This window comes from Podarcis raffonei, chromosome W (assembly GCF_027172205.1).
Source record: "Podarcis raffonei isolate rPodRaf1 chromosome W, rPodRaf1.pri, whole genome shotgun sequence".
Taxonomy (NCBI): Eukaryota; Metazoa; Chordata; class Lepidosauria; order Squamata; family Lacertidae; genus Podarcis; species Podarcis raffonei.
Window position 1 is genome coordinate 21,331,569 of NC_070620.1, and position 22,768 is coordinate 21,354,336.

General features: G+C 44.4%; 1 protein-coding gene and 1 pseudogene across 1 annotated transcript; one reads left to right on the forward strand and one right to left on the reverse strand.

Moving 5' to 3' along the window:
- Positions 1 to 10,095, forward strand: part of LOC128405990 (rab9 effector protein with kelch motifs-like) — a 32,929-nt pseudogene extending 22,834 nt beyond the window's left edge.
- Positions 10,096 to 11,626: 1,531 nt separating this feature from the next.
- Positions 11,627 to 18,217, reverse strand: LOC128405991 (endoplasmic reticulum chaperone BiP-like). The gene is made up of 8 exons (XM_053373043.1): positions 18,204 to 18,217; positions 17,297 to 17,432; positions 16,612 to 16,724; positions 16,138 to 16,522; positions 15,065 to 15,302; positions 14,709 to 14,876; positions 14,392 to 14,434; positions 11,627 to 12,456 (listed from the first exon to the last, which is right to left on the reverse strand). Exons 1-8 carry the CDS (start codon positions 18,215 to 18,217, stop codon positions 11,934 to 11,936), a joined length of 1,620 nt encoding a protein of 539 aa, XP_053229018.1. The 3' UTR covers positions 11,627 to 11,933.
- Positions 18,218 to 22,768: the final 4,551 nt, after the last annotated feature.

Sequence of the window (22,768 nt, forward strand, 5' to 3'; positions counted from 1 at the left end):
CTTCCTGTTTACACCTTCCCGCTTCGTGCCTAATTCATAAATTTGCAAATTTCTTAGTCCGATTCTCCATTTTTACTCACAGGTACTTGATTTAGAATCCAAATGTCATCAGGAAAAAGTCAGCGCTCTCCGGCGATGGCTGCGCGGCTTCCCTCCATGGAAATAGCGATCGGTTCGCTGCACCGCGATGCTCACCCCACTTCACTCTGGAGCCCCAAAAATGGGTTTCCTCGTGAGTAGGGGAGGCGCTCTTGGTGCTCTGCCGAACCCCACGTTCCCAGGCTTCTTCCGCCTGGGATTTCTAGCGGGCCCCCGCCTTTGCCGCGGCGGGAAGACCCAATTTCCACGGAGCCCGTTCCTCCGGTCGGAGGAAATCCGCCATTCGCCGATGGCGCTAACCCGGAAGTCTTCCTGAGAATAGTTATCCTCACAACAACCCATTGAGGTAGGTTAAGCTAGGAGAGAGTGATTGGTCCAAGTTCACTTGGCCTTAGTCAGGGGGTTGAATCCTAGTTTCTCAGGACTTAGTCCAACAATCTTACCACTACACCACACTGGCTATCTGTTAGATGAGGAAAATAACAATAAAACTTATTTCAGAGTGGTACCTGGGTTAGCGTACTGCAGCAAAAACAACAGTGTCTTGTGTCACCGTCTATATCTAATAAATTTATTATGGCATCAGCTTTTGCACACTACAATCTGGCTTCTTTAGATGCATGAAGTATTATCCTGAGTTACTGCACTAGTGGGTCAGAAGTTGGAATTGTGAGATCAGAAGGAAATAATATGTAGAGATGGTGATACTTGTGTTTTAACAGTGGCCATTGACATACACACAAAATAGTTGTTTATAACATCCAAGCCATCGGTCAGAAAACTGGCACATGTAATTTGATTTAAAACCCCAAAATGTTTCAATTCAGTCCCTAACTTATAGCACTAAATCTCTTGAGGAAGTACAGTTCAGTAGTTTCAAGTTCTAGTTTCTCTTTGATGTTACTTTGAATCAAAGTACCACTAAATTAGCCTTGCATTTAAGCACTCGCCTGGTAACCAAAGGGGACTAGGAATTCCATTTCTTTCTTCCACATGTGACGTGTAATTCGCACCCACCCCCATTTTCTGTGCTTATAATTTACTTGTGTGCAATCCCCAATTTTTCAATATTGTAGCTTACAAATATTTTTGTTTTCCACGTTAGAAGGTGGAACTTGGATGAGCCCTAAGGTGATCGGCACTCCACCATCCCTTCGGACTTACCATACATCCTTAGCAGTGATTGGGGACCATTTATATGTATTTGGAGGAGGCGATAAAGGGGTGGATCCAGTCAAAGACCAGCAGCTTCACATCTTTGACTCTGGTAAGCTTCCTCTGCTCCTGTGCAGATGTTTCCCAAACTAAATGTTTAGCTGATTCCCCTGGGCCTGGCAGCAGATGGAGCAAAGTAGGAGTTGAATCCTGTTAGCCCTACTTAGAGAAAAACCGTCGAAATGGATAGACATGACTAATGTAGGCCTTTTAATTGCAATGGGTCTACTCTTAGGTAAAACATAGCTAAATGCAACCCTATGTGTGGGAAGCATGGAGCAAGGACCTTGAGGTAGCTGTTGCTTCATCTTAATACATTTCTCTCTCGCCACCTGTAGCCACTCTGACATGGCTGCAACCAGAAGTTTGGGGCGACCCTCCTGCTCCTCGACATGGCCATGCCATGGTGGCTGTCGAGAACAGGCTCTACATACATGGCGGATTGGCAGGTGATACCCTTTTTGATTATCTCTTCTGCTTTGATACAAATAAGTACTCAGTGGTGCAAACTTTGTGGAAAGGGATTCTTATCTTCCCATCTTGCCTTAAAAAAAATCAAAGCCATAAAACTTTAGCTTTTAGAAGCTACACATTATAAAGCAGGGGTCAGCAATTTTTTTCAGCAGGGGTCCCTCAGACCTTGTGGGGTGCCAGATTATATTTTGATTTTTTTTAAAAAAATGAACTAATTCCTGTGCCCCACAAATAACCCAGAGATGCATTTTAAATAAAAGCACACATTCTACTCATGTAAAAACATGCTGATTCCCGGACCGTCTGTCGGCCAGATTTAGAAGGCGACTGGGCCTTAGTTTGCCTACCCATGTTATAAAGCCTTAAAGGCTAAGAATGTGAGAAATACTGTAGGATCCTGATTACAGTTTCCACCTGCAGGCTGTGATACTACAGAATTGTGGTACAGCCTTAGGAGGTGGTGTGGGGTAGTGGGTAGCGTTTGACAAGATCCAGGAAGACGAGGAATCAGATTCCCACTCAGATCTCACTGGGTGACCTTAGGTTAGGCACAATCTCTCTTTTTTTTTATAAAATATTTATTAAAGTTTTACAAAATGAAAAAAGAAAAAGAAAAATACAAAGAAAAAAGAAAAAAAAAACAGTTCCACCTTTCCATTACGTTCTTTCATTTACTTAATTTTCTGGACCTCCTCTAACCTCCCTTTTTGTATTCCAGTTTAATTTATCAGTTCAGCAAATCCTTCCCCTCTTTACTTGTCCTAATCTTTAATCTTAGAATAATGTAACATTAGATTTTTACTTATTAATAGTCCATTTTTTCATACTCCTTATAGTATTATAACTAAAAACCCCATAACTTTCAATCCAACATCATTCTAACATTCATTAATTTTGCAATATTTCTGTAAATAATCTTTAAATTTCTTCCAATCTTCTTCCACCAACTCTTCTCCCTGGTCTCGGATTCTGTCGGTCATTTCTGCCAATTCCATATAGTCTATCACCTTCAGCTGCCATTCTTCCAGGGTGGGTAGGTCTTGTGTCTTCCAATACTTTGCGATAAGTATTCTTGCTGCTGTTGTGGTAGGCACAATCTCTCAGTCTAACCTACTGTGCAGGGTTGTGAGGATACAAGGGAGGAAAGGGGAGGATAACCATGTATGCTGCCATAAGTTCCTTTATGGAAAGGAAGACATTAATGAGAAAAATAAATTCTAAATTCCATTCAGCCTTCCTTTGATTCCTCTTTTTCAGGCATTTCCCATCTGTTTAAGCCACCCCCCCCAATAATCTTTGCTGTCATTACAGCTAGGATCTTAACTTTGACGTAACTGTCCCAAACTCTTTACCAAATTCATTTTCCTGTTGCAGAATCACTGAATGTGCATGCAGCCCTGTTATGTGTGTTTCAAGCTCAGTTTGCTTAAGCTTTGCACCTGATGAGCACTGATGTAGATTGATTTAATGTGCTTGCAGCTGAAATGAAGTGGGAGACCCTGTCGGCTACTGGATCTGTACCAGCAGGGTGGGCAGCCCACTCAGCAGCTGTGTTTCAGGGCCATTTGTATATATTTGGTGGAATGGACCCAACAGGAGCACTGGACACAATGTGTAAATATCACATAAGTGGGTGTTTCTTATGATGATGTCTTTGCTTAGCTTCCATTGGGAACATTATACTGGGGAATCCTCTTTGCGTATGTGCCATCGCCAGCAATTTTGAGATGGCAGCCCCAGCCATGTAACCTCCCCACAACCTTGACTTATCTGAAGCTAGTAGTGGCTGAAGCTGATGGGAGCTGTAATCCAAAACAAAGTGCTTATGTGGCCTCTGATTATGTAGTGTGACTCCCCCTGCCCCCCAGGATTATAAGCACTGTCACCACATACTAAAGGGAGTGGGAGTAGTAGATCAGAGGTAGAGCTCATCTGTTGCATGAAAAAGGTCCCAGGATCAGTCCTTTGAGTCTGCAGTTTTTAACAAGATGGAGAGGGAGGAGCTGTTACGAAAAAGCAGCAATGCAGAAGCGAGCTCCAGGTGGCTGGAATGGTAAACAGGAAACTGATGTTATTGGATTGTACCGTGGGAACCAGGAACAGTCTGTTCAGAGCTCTGAGCACCGGATGTTAGCTCAGAGTGACACATGACCCTTGTGGGAGCCAGAAAGCCCTGGCAAAGGTTTGTAGTGCCACCTGGTGTCTTGCTGACCCAGTGACCAGCATGTCTGTGCCTTATCATGTATTAGAATTGTATTGACCTTAAAAGGAGTTGTGTTTCCTCTGGGCAGTGTTGACCCTATATGGTGTGGGTGGGTTTAAGCCTTGGCCAGATGAGGTAACATGAGACACTGGCAAGCAGCCATGCGGCTGGAGAGAACAAAGGGTAATAAAAACGGACTGGAGAGGAGAAGATGTCTGAAAGAGCTGCTCCATCAGTACAAGGAAAAATACTAGCTCTCTGCGTCTTTATTTTATGCTGAATTGCGCCACTTGGAACAGCGGGACTGCTACAAGTGGTGCCCCGTGTGAGGCTGAATAAAAGATACGACTGAGGTTTTTAAAAGAGAGCTGAGAAGCAAGATTGAAGCAAACAGTCTGCGGCAAGACTGTGAGAAGATTTTTGATCCAAGCAGTGGATATTCATCGACTTACCTCGTCTGGCAAAGGTTTCAAGCGCTATTCATCTACGGATCCAAGGTTAGTCGATCCCTTAAATATTGATTTTAGAAAAATGGGCAGCTCTTTGACTACTCCCCAACAGAAATTTTTAAAAGACTTAAAATTTCTCCTCTCCTGCAACAAATTGGAAGTTCCTGAGGGAGATTTGATACAGCTCATTCTGGCAATTGATGAACATTGCCCCTGGTTTCCTCAAGAAGGAACTCTGGAATTAAAACATTGGGATAATATTGGAACACATTTTCATGGGCTTCCCAGCATTGGTGTTCGGAATTTAAATGCATGGTGCAAAGTTCGATATGCTATGGATTCTTTATCACCAAAAAATATCTCCATAGCTGCATTGCCAACACAAGCTTCAGCTTCTTTAATTCAGCCTGCTGTCCTGCCATGTGTTCCAGCCCTTGCTTTGCCTGCAGCCCCAGATCCCAAACCTCCAGACTGCAGTTCCTCACCAGAAGACCCAATCCTGCAAAAATACCGTGGTCTGGCTGGAAATGACTCTGCTTTTTCAGCAGCAGCAAAAGCAGCTACCCCTTTGCAACGTGCAGTATTTGCCTGTAACTTAACTCAGGATACTATGGCATTCCCTGTTATTGTGCCACCTGCTGGTGCTCCAGCAGGAATTCAAGCCCAGCTTTTGGTTCCAGATGACTTCAAGCTTTTGGCACGTACAGTTTTACCCCCATCAGCTCACGAATGGGAAATTGCCTGTGGTGCTTATGCTCCTGCTTTACTGAACCAAGCCAGAGGGAATAATCCTAACCTTACCCTCGCAGATGTGATGGATGCTATGATGGGGCGTGAGCCCTATGCTCAGGCTTCAGTACAAGCCACACTGCTGCAGATCTTATTGAGGGATACAGCTCTTGCTGCTCAACAAGCAATGAGAAAAATCAGGCTGATTACAGCAGTGAGTAGCCAAATTGAAAATCCGGAAGCCAAACAAATAATTATCAAACAATTGGCCTTTGAAAATGCCACTGAGGATTTGTAAGGTTGCGTTGCGCCCGATAATACACCTTCCTGCCATTGATACAGCTACGATGCTACGCATTGGTCAGTCTGTTGGTACAGCCACCCACAAGGCTCATTTGCTGGCAGCAGCACAAGATAAAAACCAACCTGTAGCTATCAATACAGCGTTTCCAGCATGGCAAACCAAGATCACTGATACCTCAGTGTGGGTAGAACAGTGGCCTCCACCAAAAGAAAAAACCGCAGCAATGGCACCATCTCGTTTCTGAACAGCTTATTTCTGAACAATTGACTTTTGACATTGAATCATTTTCATCCCACTGGATCCAGCAGACAGGAACAGTTTGCTTTTACATTGCCAGTATATAACAAATTGCAATCCACCCAGCGATATTAGTGGGTTGTTCAGCCACAACAGCATGCGGAACTCCCCTACACTTTGCCAAAATTTTGTGAATGAAGCATTGAAACCTTTCCGCATGCGCCACCTAGAGGTGCTGAACAAAAGCTGCATCTGGCAGTATTTGCTACACCATTGTTGCCAACAGGAAATTTATATGCTCAGATGGACAAGAAGAAGACTATCTGCATTATAGAATGGTTACATTTACCTCATACCCCTTTGAAGAACATTTATTCCGCAAATGAATCCACATCAGACAATTGTTATCAAAGGACGTTCACATGCTATAAACTTTGAGCAGTTTTGATGTTGCATCAATTTATTTGCCATTTTCACAGACTGAACAGCAGCATTTATTGATCACAAATGCTGCCATGCAAATTGCTTTGGCTGATTTTATAGGTCATCATTTTTAATCCTCTAAAGGATGACCGTTTGACATTTCTGACACAGGTCACCTATGTTTTGACAAACCCTTTGTCTCTCACACCTCTCCCCTCTGCACTAACCCTTTTCATGGATGGAACGAAAAAGAGGGGGGGTGACATGGGGAGGAGGGAGGAAAATGGAAAAGTTATTTACCCCTCCACAGTCTTCTGCCCAGCGAGCAGAGCTAGCGGCTGTGATTCTTGCCTTTCAATCCTTTCCTACTCAATCTTTCAATCTTATTGTGGATACTCAGTATGTATATCGCTTTTTGCTATTTTACCAATATCTTATATAACTCCTTCCTTGGATTCTGACTTGTTTTCCTTGTTTCTTGCCCTGCAGGCCTTACTTCAGCACAGAGAGTTTCCTTATTATGTTGCACATCTTCGCTCCCACACATCGCACCCAGGGTATTTAGCAGAGGGAAATTCAAGAGCAGATTCAGCTCTGAATAACATTTCTGCCTTTTCTCTCCTTTCTGATCCTATACTAGGTCATAACACCTTTCATCTCCCTGCGAAAGCATTGGCTAAGCAGTTTTCTATTCCTTTGGCCTAAGCTAGGGATATAGTTTCCCAATGTGCTTCTTGTTCTAAATCTCAGCTGGCCATTCCTTTTGATGCTGTCAATCCTAGGGGCACGTCTGCATTGGCGTGTTGGCAGATGGAAGTCACACACACACCTGTGTTGGCTCCATTCTCCAAGGTTCACCTCACGGTGGACACCCACTCTGGATTCATATGGGCTACGCCCATGAGGGGGGAAACAGCTCGGCATGTCACTCAGCACACTATCCGCTGTTTCTAAGTCATGGGTAAACCTACGCGTATCAAAACTGATAATGGTCCAGCATATATTTCTAAAACATTTTCGGAAATTTGTATGTTGTGGAATGTGAAATTAACTCATGATATACACTTTAACTCCATAGGGCAAGCAGCAGTTGCCTGAATCCTACACTGGCTGGCAGTATTTACGGCTCAGCCACTCTCGAACTATAAGAACAGTGTTGTTGAATAAGACTTTTAAGGGTGAAAATTATCATAAGATATGGAGGAATAATATTTTTGTACAAGTTATGATTAAGTTTACTAGTTTATTGCATGCTTCTAAATGTTGGGTATGTATGCCTGCCCCCAGTTATTTCAAATTAAAGAGGGAAAGAATCATGGGGCATATATCCAAACTGTAAATATACATTGAAAGTCATGTTTAATAGCTCTTGTTCTCTTACAGGAACATACAGTGACCAATCTCAGTGCTATAGAAGTGACACCAGTGCATGGCTATAAACTAGAAAGGAAGCCTACCATGCAGCATGGAATCAGAATTCTTACATTCTTAGCTTCCGGATGGAAGTTGGCTTCGACATTTATTGATTATAGTGATTATTATAGTAGTTATTTGCATTATTTTGTGTTGCTATATACAATGTATTCCTTCTTTAATTTCTGTATGTACTGCATGGTTCTCCAGTCCACGGCCCGCTTCCGGTGTCAAAAGAGTCGCTTCTCGCGCTCGACAAAGCCATTGGTACTGATATATATGATTATGCTTAAAATATAAAGAAAGAGGGCATGTGGGAGCCAGAAAGCCCTGGCAAAGGTTTGTAGTGCCACCTGGTGTCTTGCTGACCCAGTGACCAGCATGTCTGTGCCTTATCATGTATTAGAATTGTATTGACCTTAAAAGGAGTTGTGTTTCCTCTGGGCAGTGTTGACCCTATATGGTGTGGGTGGGTTTAAGCCTTGGCCAGATGAGGTAACATGAGACACTGGCAAGCAGCCATGCGGCTGGAGAGAACAAAGGGTAATAAAAACGGACTGGAGAGGAGAAGATGTCTGAAAGAGCTGCTCCATCAGTACAAGGAAAAATACTAGCTCTCTGCGTCTTTATTTTATGCTGAATTGCGCCACTTGGAACAGCGGGACTGCTACAGACCCTGTACTGGAAGTACATGGGAGGAGTGTTATTCTCTCTCTGCAGTTGGAATCAGAGTGTACAGACATGTTTTCTCTGTACTGGTGAAAGACAGGAATAAAGACATGTAAATATATTTCTGTCTGTCTCTTTCCCCCTCCCTGGGAGAGGAGGGGGAGGAATGGTGTGTTCTTCCTTCATGTTGGGTTGAATCGCCGAGGGAGACCTCCCTTGATCCTGCCGGGAGTCGCTGGCAGGGGAGGTCAATAAGGATTCAAGCCGGGCACCTGGAGGGTGGCCAAATTCCTCTGGACTAAGAGCTGGGACTGGCTCTGGTGGCTTGCAATCCGACAGGAGCATCAGGGAACAGGTGATACTGAAACAGATCTTTTTGCAACCCTGGGAAGTTGTGGTCAATTCAGAGTAGGCACACCTGGGCTACGTGTGCAAAAAGATTGATATGGAATAACGCAGCTTCAAGTTTATCAAGAGCATCTATAGCTCAGTGAAAGAGCAGGTGTTTTGCATGCAGAAAGGTCCCAGGTTTAATCCCAAATATTATCCAGTTAAAAGGATCTTTTGCAGCAGGTGATAGGAATGCTGTCCAGAGTTGTAAAGACTGCAGAGAGAATAATTGGGTGCACTCTTCCCACCTTGGATCAAATCTATGCTTCCAGGTGCCATAAGAAAGCTGCAGAGATAGTGCAGGATAGTGCACACCCCGGAAATGATCTCTTTCAGCTTCTGCCTTCTGGAAGAAGGTACAGGGTTATAAAGACTAGGACTAGCCGCCTGAGAAACAGTTTGTATCCAGATGCAGTGTAAGGAGTCTCTATGGGAGTATATTGTATTTAAAAATGGGGTATCAGAGTTTTTAGGGGGCTAACCAGGCTGGGATAGCTGGCTTGTTGGTTTTAAATGTCTTATGTAGATTTTTTCAATTTCGTTGTTCTGTATGAGACAATGACAATAAAGATTATCGTATCGAAAGGGTATTCTCTCTCTCCTCTCTCACTAGCAGAAACCTTGAGGAGCTGCTTTCAGTCAGTATTAGGCAGCAGTGGGCTAGGTCAGGAATAATAGTACGTAATTTATTATTTTTACCCAACCCATCTGAACTTGTGGCTCTGCAATATGTTGCTGAATCCCCACCCTTGGCCATGCTGGTTGGAGCTGTTGGAAGTTAGGAATCCAACAGCATCTGGCAGGCCACGGGTTTCTTACTCCTGGTCTAGATGGGAATAGTTTAAAAGGTGCCCAAGAGCCGCTCAGTGTTTCAGTGTTCCACAACACCCACAATAACCCTTCTGGTCTAAATAGTCCCACATACTGTTCTCAGTCAGGAGCCTGCAAACAGGAATTGTGCGAAACTGCACTCTCCCCTTTTTGATTCCCAACAACTGGTTTGCTATATCCTCCATGAATCTATCTTTGCTACTTTTAAAACCATACAAGCTGTCAGCAGTCACTGTTCCCATGTATGTCACTTAAAATGTTAAGAGGGAAAAGAGATCCCCAATATTTCCACTCCCTGTAGAAGCTTCAGGTCTAATTTTCCAAGATTGACAAATAGTGGTTTTAATTGAAAAGAAGCTGCTGCAACCCCCCCTTTTTTTGCATAGTTTTCTATTTTTTTTTTAACTGCAGAAAAGGGACATTGGATAAAGCTGGAGTTTAAAACTCCTGTGCCTTCTGCTCGTCTGGACCAGTCTATGTGTGTTGTTCCGTGGAAAGTGTCTTCCAATGAGGACAGAAACGGGAAGGAAGGAGCTGGAGGCTCTAATGGAGACAATCTATCTCAAGGCTGCCCAGATGAACACTTATGCTTAGTGTTTGGTGGAATGGATATTAAAGGGTAAATCTACAAAGACAGTACTGTAACTCTTCTTAAGTAAAATGTTTTAACTAAATGTAGGTGTTTAATAATCTATATCTGCCACCCTCCATGTAATGCAAGACAATCCACATTTTGTGCCGGAGGACTACAAATGAAGTGTGTGTGCATATTTCTGCCTTTTTAAAGTTTCAGTGTGTCCAATGGCTGGGAAAGGAAGGGAAGTGTTTAATAAAATACCAGTGAGTTGGCCTCCTTTAATGTAATCATTTCCTTAAATCAAATTTGGGTGGTTGACTGCTTCGTAGTACCATGGAAGTAAAATAAGACCCTCAGAAAATGAAATGTGTAGTTTCTACAGGTACTGAACCCCAAATGGTGCTCTCCTGCCAACAATGGGATGAATCAGGATGTGTTAGATGAAGCTAATAAGAATTAGTGCTGGAGGGTTCAAGATTGGACAATTTCCCATATAACAGATTTACTGCACTGAAACAGTTCAGTACAGATAGGAAAGTACCATTAACTCCTAAGGGCACACAGCTTTTGCCAAGAATGGGCAGCAGATTGTAATTAAAACAGGTTATTGGCCAAGTGGTTTCATTGCATTAGCTTATGTTGACAAAAGAGCCAGACAGCTTGAATACTAAATAAGCAACACATCATGGGTCTGTTAGTTATGGTTAACTAAAATAGTAGATGGGCTGCTTCTTGTGTGATCAAGCAAACAAACTGCAGAGTTGAGCAGCTGATAAAGTTAGGGATTAAGTTATCCAAAATCATCTCCCTTGTGTGCTTGATCCAGCCCTTAGCTTCTCTCTTGTATATTTCTGGGCCTGAAATTACTTAAATTATTCAGAGATCCAGCTTGAGGTATTCTGACCTGGCACAATAATGCATACTTACTCTGAGCTCATTTACACATTTCTCATCTAGAAACAAAACATGTAAACATTAAGGACCACTAGATGACCCTGAGGGTATCTTTCAATTGTACAATTCTGATTCTAATGTTACAGTGGCTTGTCAAGTCATCACCCAATGGCCTGCTACCACCTAGCAGACATAGGTAAAGGTAAAGGGACCCCTGACCATTAGGTCCAGTCGTGACCGACTCTGGGGTTGCGGCACTCATCTCGCTTTATTAGCTGAGGGAGCTGGCGTACAGCTTCCGGGCCATGTGGCTAGCATGACTAAGCCACTTCTGGCAAACCAGAGCAGTGCACGGAAACGCCGTTTACCTTCCTGCCAGAGCGATACCTATCTACTTGCACTTTGACGTGCTTTTGAACTGTTAGGTTGGCAGGAGCAGGGACCGAGCAACGGGAGCTCAAACCCCGTCGCGGGGATTTGAACCGCCGACCTTCTGATCGGCAAGTCCTAGGCTCTGTGTTTTAACCCACAGCGCCTCCCGCATCTCCCTAGCAGACATGCATGGGAATAATTCATTGTACAATTGTATTCTGCTCTGAGGAAGGTGGTTTCTGAGGGGGTCAGACCAAGAAACATGCAGACAAAACCATAGCTCTGGTCCTGGTGTGTTCTTAGTTCCTATAAGCATTTGTGTTACAAAGATCAAATAGACCCAGATCCAGTGTAAGTAACAAATTTATTGTTGTCACTTGGAGGGTAGAAAAGTTCTCCACATAACACACATAACCCAACTTGTTAAATAGAATGGTTTCAATACTTCACCCGCTCCCCTTGTCAGGTTGCCCACCCCCCTGCTGGACATTTATCAACTGCTAATGAAAAGCAGTATACAGCCACTTTTGGGCTAGCATTTCCAACTCCACTCAATGTGAAGATTCTGGTCACATTCCGAATCTAGAGTTCAAATAGTTTAAACAAAAGTTCAAAGTCCAATATTTACAGCACCAACATCTAGGAAACTGAGGTCTACAATTCATCCTTATCTCCTCCTGCTGCTTCTTCCTCGGTAGGGGGTGGGCCTGCACTACCATACAACCTGCCCACAATTGGTTGCACCACCTCTTCCAGTTCCTTCTTTTGGGCTTTGAATTCCTCGATATCACTATCTTGGTGACTCTCTAGCCACTCAATCTTTTCCTCTACAGCCTTCTCTATTGTTTCTTTGTCTTCAGATAACAACTTGCCACCGAGCTTCTCCTTATCTCCAATCTGGTTTTTCAGTGAGTAGGCATAACTTTCCAGCTCATTCCTAGCATCGATCCGCTCTTTCAGCTTTTGGTCTTCCTCAGCGAACTTCTCTGCATCATTGACCATCCTCTCAATTTCTTCTGGAGTAAGACGCTTCTGGTCATTGGTGATAGTGATCTTATTTTTGTTGCCTGTGCCTTTGTCCTCAGCCGTAACACGAAGGATTCCATTCACATCTATTTCAAAGGTAACTTCAATCTGAGGGACGCCATGGGGAGCAGGAGGGATTCCAGTCAGATCGAAATTTCCCAAGAGATGGGACTTCCGGGTTAGCGCCATCGGCTAATGGTGGATTCCCTCCGAGCTCCGGAGGGAATCGGCTCCGCAGGAGTTGGGTCCTGCCGCGGCGGCGACGCGGGGACCCTCAGAAATCACAGGCGCTGAAGCCTGTGAACTTGGTGACTCGGCGGGCACCATTTGTGCCCCTCCGACCCGCGAAGGAGCCTTTTTAAAGGCTTCGGAACGGGGGACGGGGTGAGCGGCGCGGTGCTGAGAGTCGACTGCTTCTCCTGCGGAGTGAAGCCGCATGCCATGGTCAGAGAGCGCTGACTTCTTCTTGTGAACAATTGGACTCTAAAAGCAACAACCCGTGAGTAATACGGAAATTGGATTTGTAAAGAAAATTTTTTTTTTTAATTAGGCACGATCGGGGAAGGCGCAAACAGGAAGTCCGTCTCCCCGTCTTATAAATAATCTAAAGCAAGGACTAGCTAACTAAGGTCGAGAGAATTTCTTCTTCTTTATTGGGTAAAAGACATTAATTTCACGATTTGGCAGTATAAGTAATTTCACTGGAGGATAAGAGCTAATTTTGAGAGCTGAAGTGCCACCCCCCCGGACCCGGGAGTGATCCGCGAGAGAGCCTATTGAGGAGATATAGAAGAGTTTGACAGCTGTCAAATTAGCTGTCAAGAAGGAAAAAGAGAACTTTGTTTCTGCTATCTCTGCTGGATATATTTGCTACAATTTGGTTATATTTTGTTGAAAACAAGGAAGAACTGATACAAACTAACTTGAATTTTGGATTTGAACTGGAAGGAAGATAAAGTAACCAAAATCCCTCTAGAGGGGATTTTGGGACATTACAAGAATGGCTGAAGGAGGAAAAATTCAAGCTAAATTGGACAGAGTGTTTCTTCTCTTGGGAAAGTTACAAGGCCAAATTGATGTTTTGGCTACAAATGTTGCAACTCTGGACTTAACAGTAAACAAATCCATTGAATTTGATAAGGACTTGACTCATGAAGTCCATGCAGCTGGACAAGAAGAGAAACTTGAAAGATTTGAGAGTGTGGAGAAAGAGTTATATGTTGTTTCTGAGGAAAAGGAAGGAGGAGATGTAATGTTGCAGATGACAAAGGAGAGCCAGAGGCCTGACATGATGGCTACAAAGGAAAATAAGTACTGGATGATGAAAATCTGTTTTGAATTGAAGATTGAAGAATGGAGAGATCTCCTTATGTGGAGATCTGAAGACCTATGGATTACAAATTTGATTAAGGTGAAAGTTGGAGCTTTTGGGACATTTGGACTTAAAAGGAGTAAGAAACAAGATTCGGGCTCCACTTTTAAGTATGGAGGTCTGGCTGGAAGAAATATGGACCCTATCGGGACAGAGCTTCTCCGAGATCTGGTGTTTAATATTAAGGACTACCAAAAAAACCAGCAGAGAGGAATTGAGAGAGAATTAAGAGCCTTGGACGTGAGGTCTCCAGGCTGATAGTAGACTAAGACTGATGGACATTTGTTGGGGATTGAAACCGGGAAAGGGTGGGGTGGGGTTTGGGAATCCAAAGGGTGCAGAATAATAATCTGTTTTTTTTATATTGTTTTGTTATTAGTATGAAAATTGGGGAATTCGTGGAAGGGAATTTGGGTCGACTTTAGAAAAAAGTTTTAAGAATGAGCACTGAGGTTTAAATACTGATGTTTATAAGTTAAAATTGGTTGTTTTTTTAAAAATGAATTAAATATAAAAAGGTCAAAAATTGGGGACAAGAACTTGTTGAATTAACAATTTGAATTGGAATATAAGAAGGGGAGGTGTGGGGAAGTCAGGGAAATATGTTATTGAAAATAAGGATTGTAAACTTTATGTGTTTTTAACTTTTTTGTTTTTTCTTTTTGATTTTTTAATGTATAAAGGTGGAAAAATCAATAAATATCTTTAAAAAAAAAAGTTCCCAAGAGATGATTGTCCTTTGTAAGAGGACGTTCTCCTACGGGGGGGGGGGATTTCATTTCACATGAAATCACTCAGATTATACTCTGGTAATCATGCAAGTACAAGGTTATTTTTTAAAAGGCATCTCACTTGTGTTTCTATTAATAATCAACAGCTAGTGATACTCGAAGCATGTTAAGGAACCTCACAAATGTGGAAACATGCATTGCAAAATTAAGCCGTGTTGGATTCACCTTTTACTCTTTAATGCCCAGAAGACAAAATACTCTAAAAGTTTCCAAGCCAAATGATGTTGGTCGGCCACTTACCTTCATAAACCTTAATTGTCACAGTTGGCTGGTTATCTGAAGCTGTGGAGAAGATCTGTGATTTCTTGGTGGGGACAACAGTGTTCCTTGGGATAAGTTTGGTCATTACTCCACCAACAGTCTCAATGCCCAAGGTCAGAGGACACACATCAAGCAGCACCAGATCCCCTAAGAATGAAAAGGAGGTTTTAAGTGATGAAGCATCACCATAATTTTTCTAGCTGTAGTGAAACTTGACAGCCAGCAAAGACAAAGATCTTCCATTCCAAACAGTTATGAGGCTGACTGGAAGCTTTTCACTTGTACAGGCTACTCTGCCCAACACCTCATGCAGCATTTAAGTCACTCAGACTTACCAGTATCTTGATCCCCAGAGAGTACGCCAGCCTGCACAGCAGCACCATAAGCTACAGCTTCATCAGGGTTGATTCCACGAAAGGGTTCCTTGCCATTGAAAAATTCTTTCACAAGCTGCTGTATCTTGGGGATGCGAGTAGAGCCACCAACAAGCACAATTTCATCAATTTCAGACTTCTTTAGGTCTGCATCCTCTAGGACTTTCTGGACAGGTTTCATGGTGGAACAGAAGAGATCCTACAAGCAGAATTTAAAATCCCTTAATTGATGTGGAAAGGCAATCACAGAACAAGGCCACAAGATGATACAGTCACCAAATTATCAGATACATCCTGCCCCCAAGATGCCCATGTGTGATGCTATTTGAGATCAGATGGGCCTACTCGTAACATCTCATTTGTCTTTAACAGGAGAATCCACAAAGATCAGTCATTGCTATCTTTTAGAGGACAAGCAATTTTGACTCAAGCCATTAGGGAACCAATTTATTCTCTGCTGTTGGTGCAGTTTGACCAGCATAGTGTCTTGGGAGTGGGATAACATTTCACACAGGAGGGCACCACTTTATTTTCCCCATGACACGCATGTACTACATGTTACTATAATTGGCCCAGTATACCTGAAGGAGCATCTCCACCCCCATCATTCTGCCCGGACGCTGAGGTCCAGCGCCGAGGGCCTTCTGGCGGTTCCCTCATTGTGAGAAGCCAAGCTATAGGGAACCAGGCAGAGGGTCTTCTCGGTAGTGGCGCCCGCCCTGTGGGACACCCTCCCATCAGATGTCAAAGAGATAAACAACTACCTAACATTTAGAAGACATCTAAACTTCCCTGTTCAGGGAAGTTTTTAATGTGTGACATTTGAATGTATTTTTAATCTTTGTTGGAAGCCGCCCAGAGTGGCTGGGGAAAGCCAGCCAGATGGGCGGGGTACAAATAATTTATTATTATTATTATTATTATTATTATTATTATTATTATTATTATTATTATTATTATTATTATTATCACTTCTCTCCCACTTTTATGTTTTGTGTACAGCAATTACCCATTTTAAAATTCAAGATACCTACCATGTTCAGTTCTTCAAATTTTGCTCTTGTCAAGGTTTCAGAGAAGTCTTCTCCTTCAAAGAAAGATTCAATCTCAATTCTAGATTGGTGTTGAGAAGAAAGCGCTCTTTTGGCTTTTTCAACTTCTCGACGAAGCTTCTGAACAGCTCTGTTGTCCTTCCGAACATCCTTTCCAGTTTTCTTCTTGTAGAGCTTGATGAAATGTTCCATTACACGCTGGTCAAAGTCTTCCCCACCCAGGTGAGTGTCTCCATTGGTTGCCACAACTTCAAAGACACCATTATCAATTGTGAGGAGGGAGACATCAAAAGTTCCACCACCCAAGTCAAACACAAGGATGTTCTTCTCGCCCTCCCTTTTGTTATAAGCAATAGCAGCAGCAGTCCTGTAAGAGCAACTCGTTAGTTTGGTAAATGTGAGAAAAGCCCACATAAATCCCAAATACTGGCAGAAGACTATTAAAACCCTACTTACGGCTCATTGATTATTCTCATGACATTCAGCCCTGCAATAGTACCAGCATCCTTTGTAGCCTGACGCTGGGCATCGTTGAAGTAAGCTGGCACAGTGACAACAGCATGGGTGACCTGGAGAAGAATGAGAATAATTTGGATTGCTGTTTCCAAATTAACATCTAATACAGTTTTTTGGGGGGAGGGGGAGGGAGCCCGATTGTCTAGAATGCACCTTTCAAGACTACATAGAGTGGATTGCCTGTTGCCCTCTAGATGCTGCTGGGCTCTCATCAGCCCCATCCAGCATTGTCAACTGTCAGGGATATTGGAAATTGGAATTCAAACAGATCCAGAAGGCTACAGATTGGCTGCCTCAGCTTGGAGAACAGTTCTACCACCCCCATCCATTTTATGTCCCAGGGAACCCAGAAGGCATGGACTCCTCATGTACAAGCAGCCAGGCCTGTTAGGAGGCATTAAAGCTCAGTGGTAGAACACTTAAACTGCATGCAGAATAGTACATGTTCAATCCAGTTTAGAATTATCTCTAGATCAGAAAGGCATCTGAGACCTGCTGCTAACTAGAGTAAGCAGTAAAGGATTAGACCAACCACTGGCCAGTCTCCATACATGGTAGATTCACAAAGGCTCCCCTCAGTGCCTATTCTTTTTGCTTGTGTGCTTCAGCTGAAACAACATCTTACCTTCTTTCCCAAGTAGGCCTCAGCAGTCTCCTTCATTTTAGCCAGAACCATTGCTGAAATTTCTTCTGGAGCAAAGGTCTTCATTTGGCCACTTCCAATATCAACCTGAATATGGGGCTTGGACTGCCAAATCAACCTGCTTCCAGGGGCTCAGTTACCAGTGGGTAAGCTGTATGCCATGTCCGACCGGGAGATGCAGGAGTTGCGGCAGTTTATTGACAAGAACCTGAAGAGGGGGTTCATAAGGGAATCAAAGGCGGTGGGGGGCAGTCCAGTGTTCTTTGTGGACAAGAAAGAGACTAATCAGCCCAGATTAGTCGTGGATTACAGGGCCCTGAATCTGGTATCAGAACCCGTGACTTTCCCAATGCCCAGGATTGATGATATTTTGACACGTGTGAGGCAGGGAAAGATTTTTACCAAGCTGGACCTCAGGGGAGCATACAATCTGATCAGGATAAGGGAGGGGGACGAATGGAAAACGACCATGTTCACCCCCCTGGGGGCTTTTGAGTACTTAGTGATGCCATTTGGATTACAATCGGGCTCGGCCTGCTGTCAAGCACTCATGCACCATGTGTTGGGGCCCCTGCTGTACAAGAATTGCGTAGCCTTTTTGGATGATGTCTTAATCTATTCGGACGATGAAAGGCAACATGTCAGAGACGTCAGGGAGGTGCTACAGAGATTGAAGAAGCATCAGTTGTGGGTCAAGCTGGAAAAATGCCAATTCCACGCCAGGGAGGTCGAGTTCCTGGGATACAGGCTGTCAGACAAGGGACTAGCCATGGATCCGGGCAAGGTAAAGGCAGTGCTGGAATGGAAAGCCCCCCAAAACAGAAAGGATGTGCAAAGGTTCCTAGGCTTCAGCAACTTTTATAGGAAGTTCATAAGGAACTTCGCTCACTTGACAGCGCCCATAACGGATTGTCTTAGTAGCAAAAAGAAGTTTGCGTGGACAGAGGGAGCGCAGCAATCCTTTGAAAAACTGAAGAGGGCGTTTGCCTCGGAAGAACAGCTCCTGCACGTGGATCCGGAGAAGCCCATGAGGCTGGAGACGGACGCGTCCGACCACACCATTGGAGCGGTTCTTTTGCAGCCCGGGGACAAGCAGAACTGGATGCCGTGTGCCTTTTTCTCAAGGAAGCTGAGCAAGTCAGAACAAAACTACACAGTGTATGACCGCGAACTGCTTGTCATCTATGCGGCATTTCGGCAATGGAGACATCTGCTGATAGGGGCGCGGCACAAGATCCAGGTCAGAACTGACCACAAGAACTTGGAATACTGGCGGACCGCGCAAGTGCTCAACCAGAGACAGATCAGATGGTCCCAGGAGTTCGCCAAGTTTTTCTTCGAGATCCGATATGTGCCGGGAGAGGAAAACGTAAGGGCAGATGCTCTCTCCCGGAAACCGGAGTACATGGAAGGAGAGCGGCCCCCAGAGACCAGGCACGTGTTCCCCGAGGATCGGTGTGTGTGTGGGGGAGCGTTGGTTGGGAAACGGGAACTGGCAGGGCTCACCAGGCACGATGAGTTTGCTCAGGCGAAAATCAGGGAACCCAGGGACGGAATGGAAGTCAATGGAGGGTTCGAGGAAAAGGAAGGGCTATTGTACTATAAGGGGGCGCTGTATGTACTGGGGGAGACTTTGAGGGGGAAGGTACTTAAACAACTCAACGACAACCCAACAGCTGGGCACTTTGGACAGCACAAGACCATGTTACTTGTCACCAGGCAGTTCTGGTGGCCAAAGGTGAGGGAAGACATAAGAGAATATGTACGGGGGTGCGACCGATGCCAGAGGGCAAAGGGGGAAAGGGCTGCCCCCGCGGGGTTACTGGAACCCTTACCCACACCGGAAAGGCCCTGGGAGGTGGTGTCCATTGATTTTATGACAGATCTTTTTTTTTTTTTTTTTTTAGATCCTTGTTTTAACTTTATTTTTTTTTTAATTAAATATTTATTAGCATTTTCAAAAAACAAACAAGGACAAAAAATAAACAGAACAAAAGAAAAATACAAAAATACATAACAAAATTAAACAACAAAAGAAAAATAGAAAAAACACATAAAGTTACTAATACTTATTGTTCCTAACCTTATTTCTCAGACCTCCTCACACCTCCCCTTCTTGTATTCCAATTTAAATTGTCAGTTCAGCAAGTCCTTAACTTATTTCTTTACCTTAACTTATACATTTATTCTAACATACCATTTTTTTTACTTTGCTTCTTTTTTCCATTTCCTCCATTTATTTTTAACAATCTTATTTTCAATTAATTTAAAAAAGAAGAAACCAATTTTACCTTATTAAAAAACACACACCAATACTTATACCTCATTAGTTGTTCTTAAACCTTTTTCCTAAAGTCGACCAAAATTTCCCTTCCACGATTTACCCAATTTCCTTACCACTAATTAAAAATAAAAAAAGGAAAACAAATTATCCTTATGTGCCCTTTGGATTCCCAACCTCCACCCACCCTTTTCCCGGTTCCAGTCCCCGACCAATGTCCATCAGTCTTTATGTTATTTATTTAGCCTGGAGACCTCACATCTGAGGCCCTTTTATCTCTCTCAGTTCCTTTCTGCTGGTCTCTTTGATGGTCCTTAATGTTAAACCCCAAGTCTCGGAGGAGCTCCGGCCCAGCAGAATCCTTGTTGCTTCCAGCCAATCTTCCATACTTAAAAGCAAAGCCTGTGGGGGGCTCCAACTCTTGTTTCAAATTTCTTACAGATCCAGATGTCCCCAAGGCTCCAACTTTCACCTTCCGCAGATTTGTAATCCTCAGGTCTTCAGATCTCCTCCAAGGGAGATCTCTCCATTTTCCAGGCTCCCATTCAGACCAGGCTTTCCACATCCAATTTTTATTGTCCTTTTTTATCATCATGTCAGGCCTCATATTGTAACTTTCCTTTAACTCCTGCACATCTCCTGCTTCTCCTTCATTTTCTTCAAAAACAGCACCTTGCTCCATCATTTCTGCACTTTCAGTTTCATTTATTTGTTCAGTTAAATAGGCTTCCTGTTTCAAGTCCTTATCAGGCTCAAAACTGTTGTTTACTGACCAGTGTAGTAGTGATACCTTTGTAGACATAACATTGTATTCAGCTTTCAAGTTTCCCAAGAGAGCGAGTGTTCTGTCCAATTCTGCTTGGAATTTACGTACTTCAGTCATTTTTGTAATGTAGTATCCCTATTACCCCTCTAGGGGGATTTTAGTTCCTTGATGTTCCTTTCAACTCAAAACCAAAAGTCCAGTTATTTTGTATCAGCCCTCGTTGTTTTCAACAAAGTTATACCAATTGAACCAGCAAAAACAGCAGAAACAATGTTCTCTTTTTCCAGCTGGCAACTAGCTGACTAGCAGCTCTCTTGACAGCTGTCAAAATCTTCCATGCAACAGACTTTCTCTTGGGGCGTTCCCGGGTCTCGGGGGGGGGTGAAATTCCAGTTCCCAAATTCTTTTTATCCTCCAGTAAATCCTTATAATGTCAAAACCGTGAAATCAAGATCTTTTCACTAAAAAACAGGTTCTCTCGACCTTAGTTGCCCAGTCCTTTGCTTTAAATTGTTTACAAAGAGGGGGGGGTGACTTCCTTTTTAGCCCCTTCCCGCTCGTTCCAGATCCAAAATTAAAATTTTTTAACGTTCCAATCTCCGTATTACTCACGGGTTTATATTTTAGAGTCCAGTCGGTCTTGAAAGAAGTTGGCGCTCTCTGTCAATGGCTTGCGGCTTCACTCCGTAGGCGAGGGAGTACTCTCAGCACCACGCCTCACCCTGCCTCCGTTCCGGAGCCTTTAAAAAGGCTCCGTCGCGGATTGGGGGGGCGCAAATGGTGCCCGCTGAGTCTCTGTGTTCACAGGCATCCGCGCCTGTGATTTTAAGGGTCCCCGCTTCGCCGCAGCGGCCAGACCCAGACTCTACGGAGCCGATTCCCTCCGGAGCTCGGAGGGAATCCGCCATTAAACAATGGCGCCAACCCGGAAGTCGATTTTATGACAGATCTGCCCAAGTCGAGGGGAAAGACAGCGGTCATGGTAGTAGTCGATCTACTGACAAAAATGTGCCATTTCGTAGCGTGCTCACATGCAGCAATGGCAGAGGAGACAGCCAGACTGTTTGTGGATCACATTTTCAGACTGCATGGGGATCCATTGAGGGTAATCTCAGATCGCGGGAAACAATTTACTTCCCGGTTCTGGCGGAAACTCATGAGCTTGCTACAGGTCGAGGTGAGCTTCTCGACTGCAAGGCACCCGGAAACCAATGGACAAGCCGAAAGAGCGAACGGCATACTCCAGCAGTACCTACGTTGCTATGTTAGCGAGAGACAGAACGATTGGGTAGAGAAATTAGCTTTGGCTGAATTTGCGTACAATAACGCTGAACACGTGTCCACGGGAATGAGCCCTTTCATGGTCAATTACGGGTGTCACCCCAGGGCATTCCCGGGGCGGGGGGGGGGGAGGAAGGATGGAGCGTACCTGCAGCTGAGCAATTTGTGGAGGAAATGGAGGCCTTACACCAGCAACTCAGGCTGAACTTAGAGCGGGCCAAGGAAGTTTACAAGAGGCAGGCGGACAGGCACCGTCGGGAGGGGGAGGCTATACGGGTGGGAGACCGGGTGTGGTTGTCATCCCAAGGGTTGCCCCTAAAGGGAGGGTGCAAGAAGTTGCAGCCTAGGCGGCTGGGGCCTTTTGAGGTAATGCAGCAGGTGAACCCAGTGGCATTTAAACTCAAGTTGCCTGACAGCATGAAGATACATCCGGTGTTCCACAGGTCCCTACTCTCACCTTACAGGGAGGGGCGGGAATTCCCGGGACGGGAGCAAGGGGTCACCACCCACCCGTGGGTCGAGGAGAGGGAACACTGTAATGAAGCCACGGAAATACTCGATTCAAGGTGGCGAGGTCGCCAGGTAGAGTACTTGGTAGCCTGGGAGGGGGAACCCCGGTCGGAAAACACGTGGGTCCCGGCTGAATCAATCACTGACGAGTATCTGGTGGAAGAATTCCACAGTTTGTTCCAGGATAAGCCCAAACCATTAGCTAGATTTTGGGAGGAAGAATTTGGACCCACAGACGACGAAGGGGACTTTGTGGGTTTTCCTGCCTCAGAAGAGGAGGGAGAGGAGGTGTCCGAGGGAGAAGAATCAGACTGGGAAGTTCAACCAGTGGGAAGAGATCCCAGCGGATGGGAGGCTGGTTTTGAATCCTCAGAAGAGGATGACAGCTCTTTCAGGGGATTCCCCGCATCGTCGGCTGAGGAGAGAGAGGAGGCTGTGTCGGAAAATGGTGCCGGGGGTGGGAGGGGTCCTGAGGAGGAGGTGGATGTCAGGGAACTGCCATCAGTGCCGGAGGGAGAGAGAGGGCTCCAGAGGGATCCCAGAGAGTTTCCCGGGATTGGGAGAGGCAGCCCATCTTCTGGGGAAGGGAATCAGCTCAGCTCCAGTGGAGAAGGGG

What these genes read in the sequence shown, in the direction of transcription:
- LOC128405991 (XM_053373043.1), bottom strand. An exon ending in ATGAGAATAATCAATGAGCC is followed by an intron (nt 16,523 to 16,611) that starts GTAAGTAGGGTT and finishes TTGCTCTTACAG; the next exon opens with GACTGCTGCTGCTATTGCTT. An exon ending in AATTTGAAGAACTGAACATG is followed by an intron (nt 15,303 to 16,137) that starts GTAGGTATCTTG and finishes TTCTGCTTGTAG; the next exon opens with GATCTCTTCTGTTCCACCAT.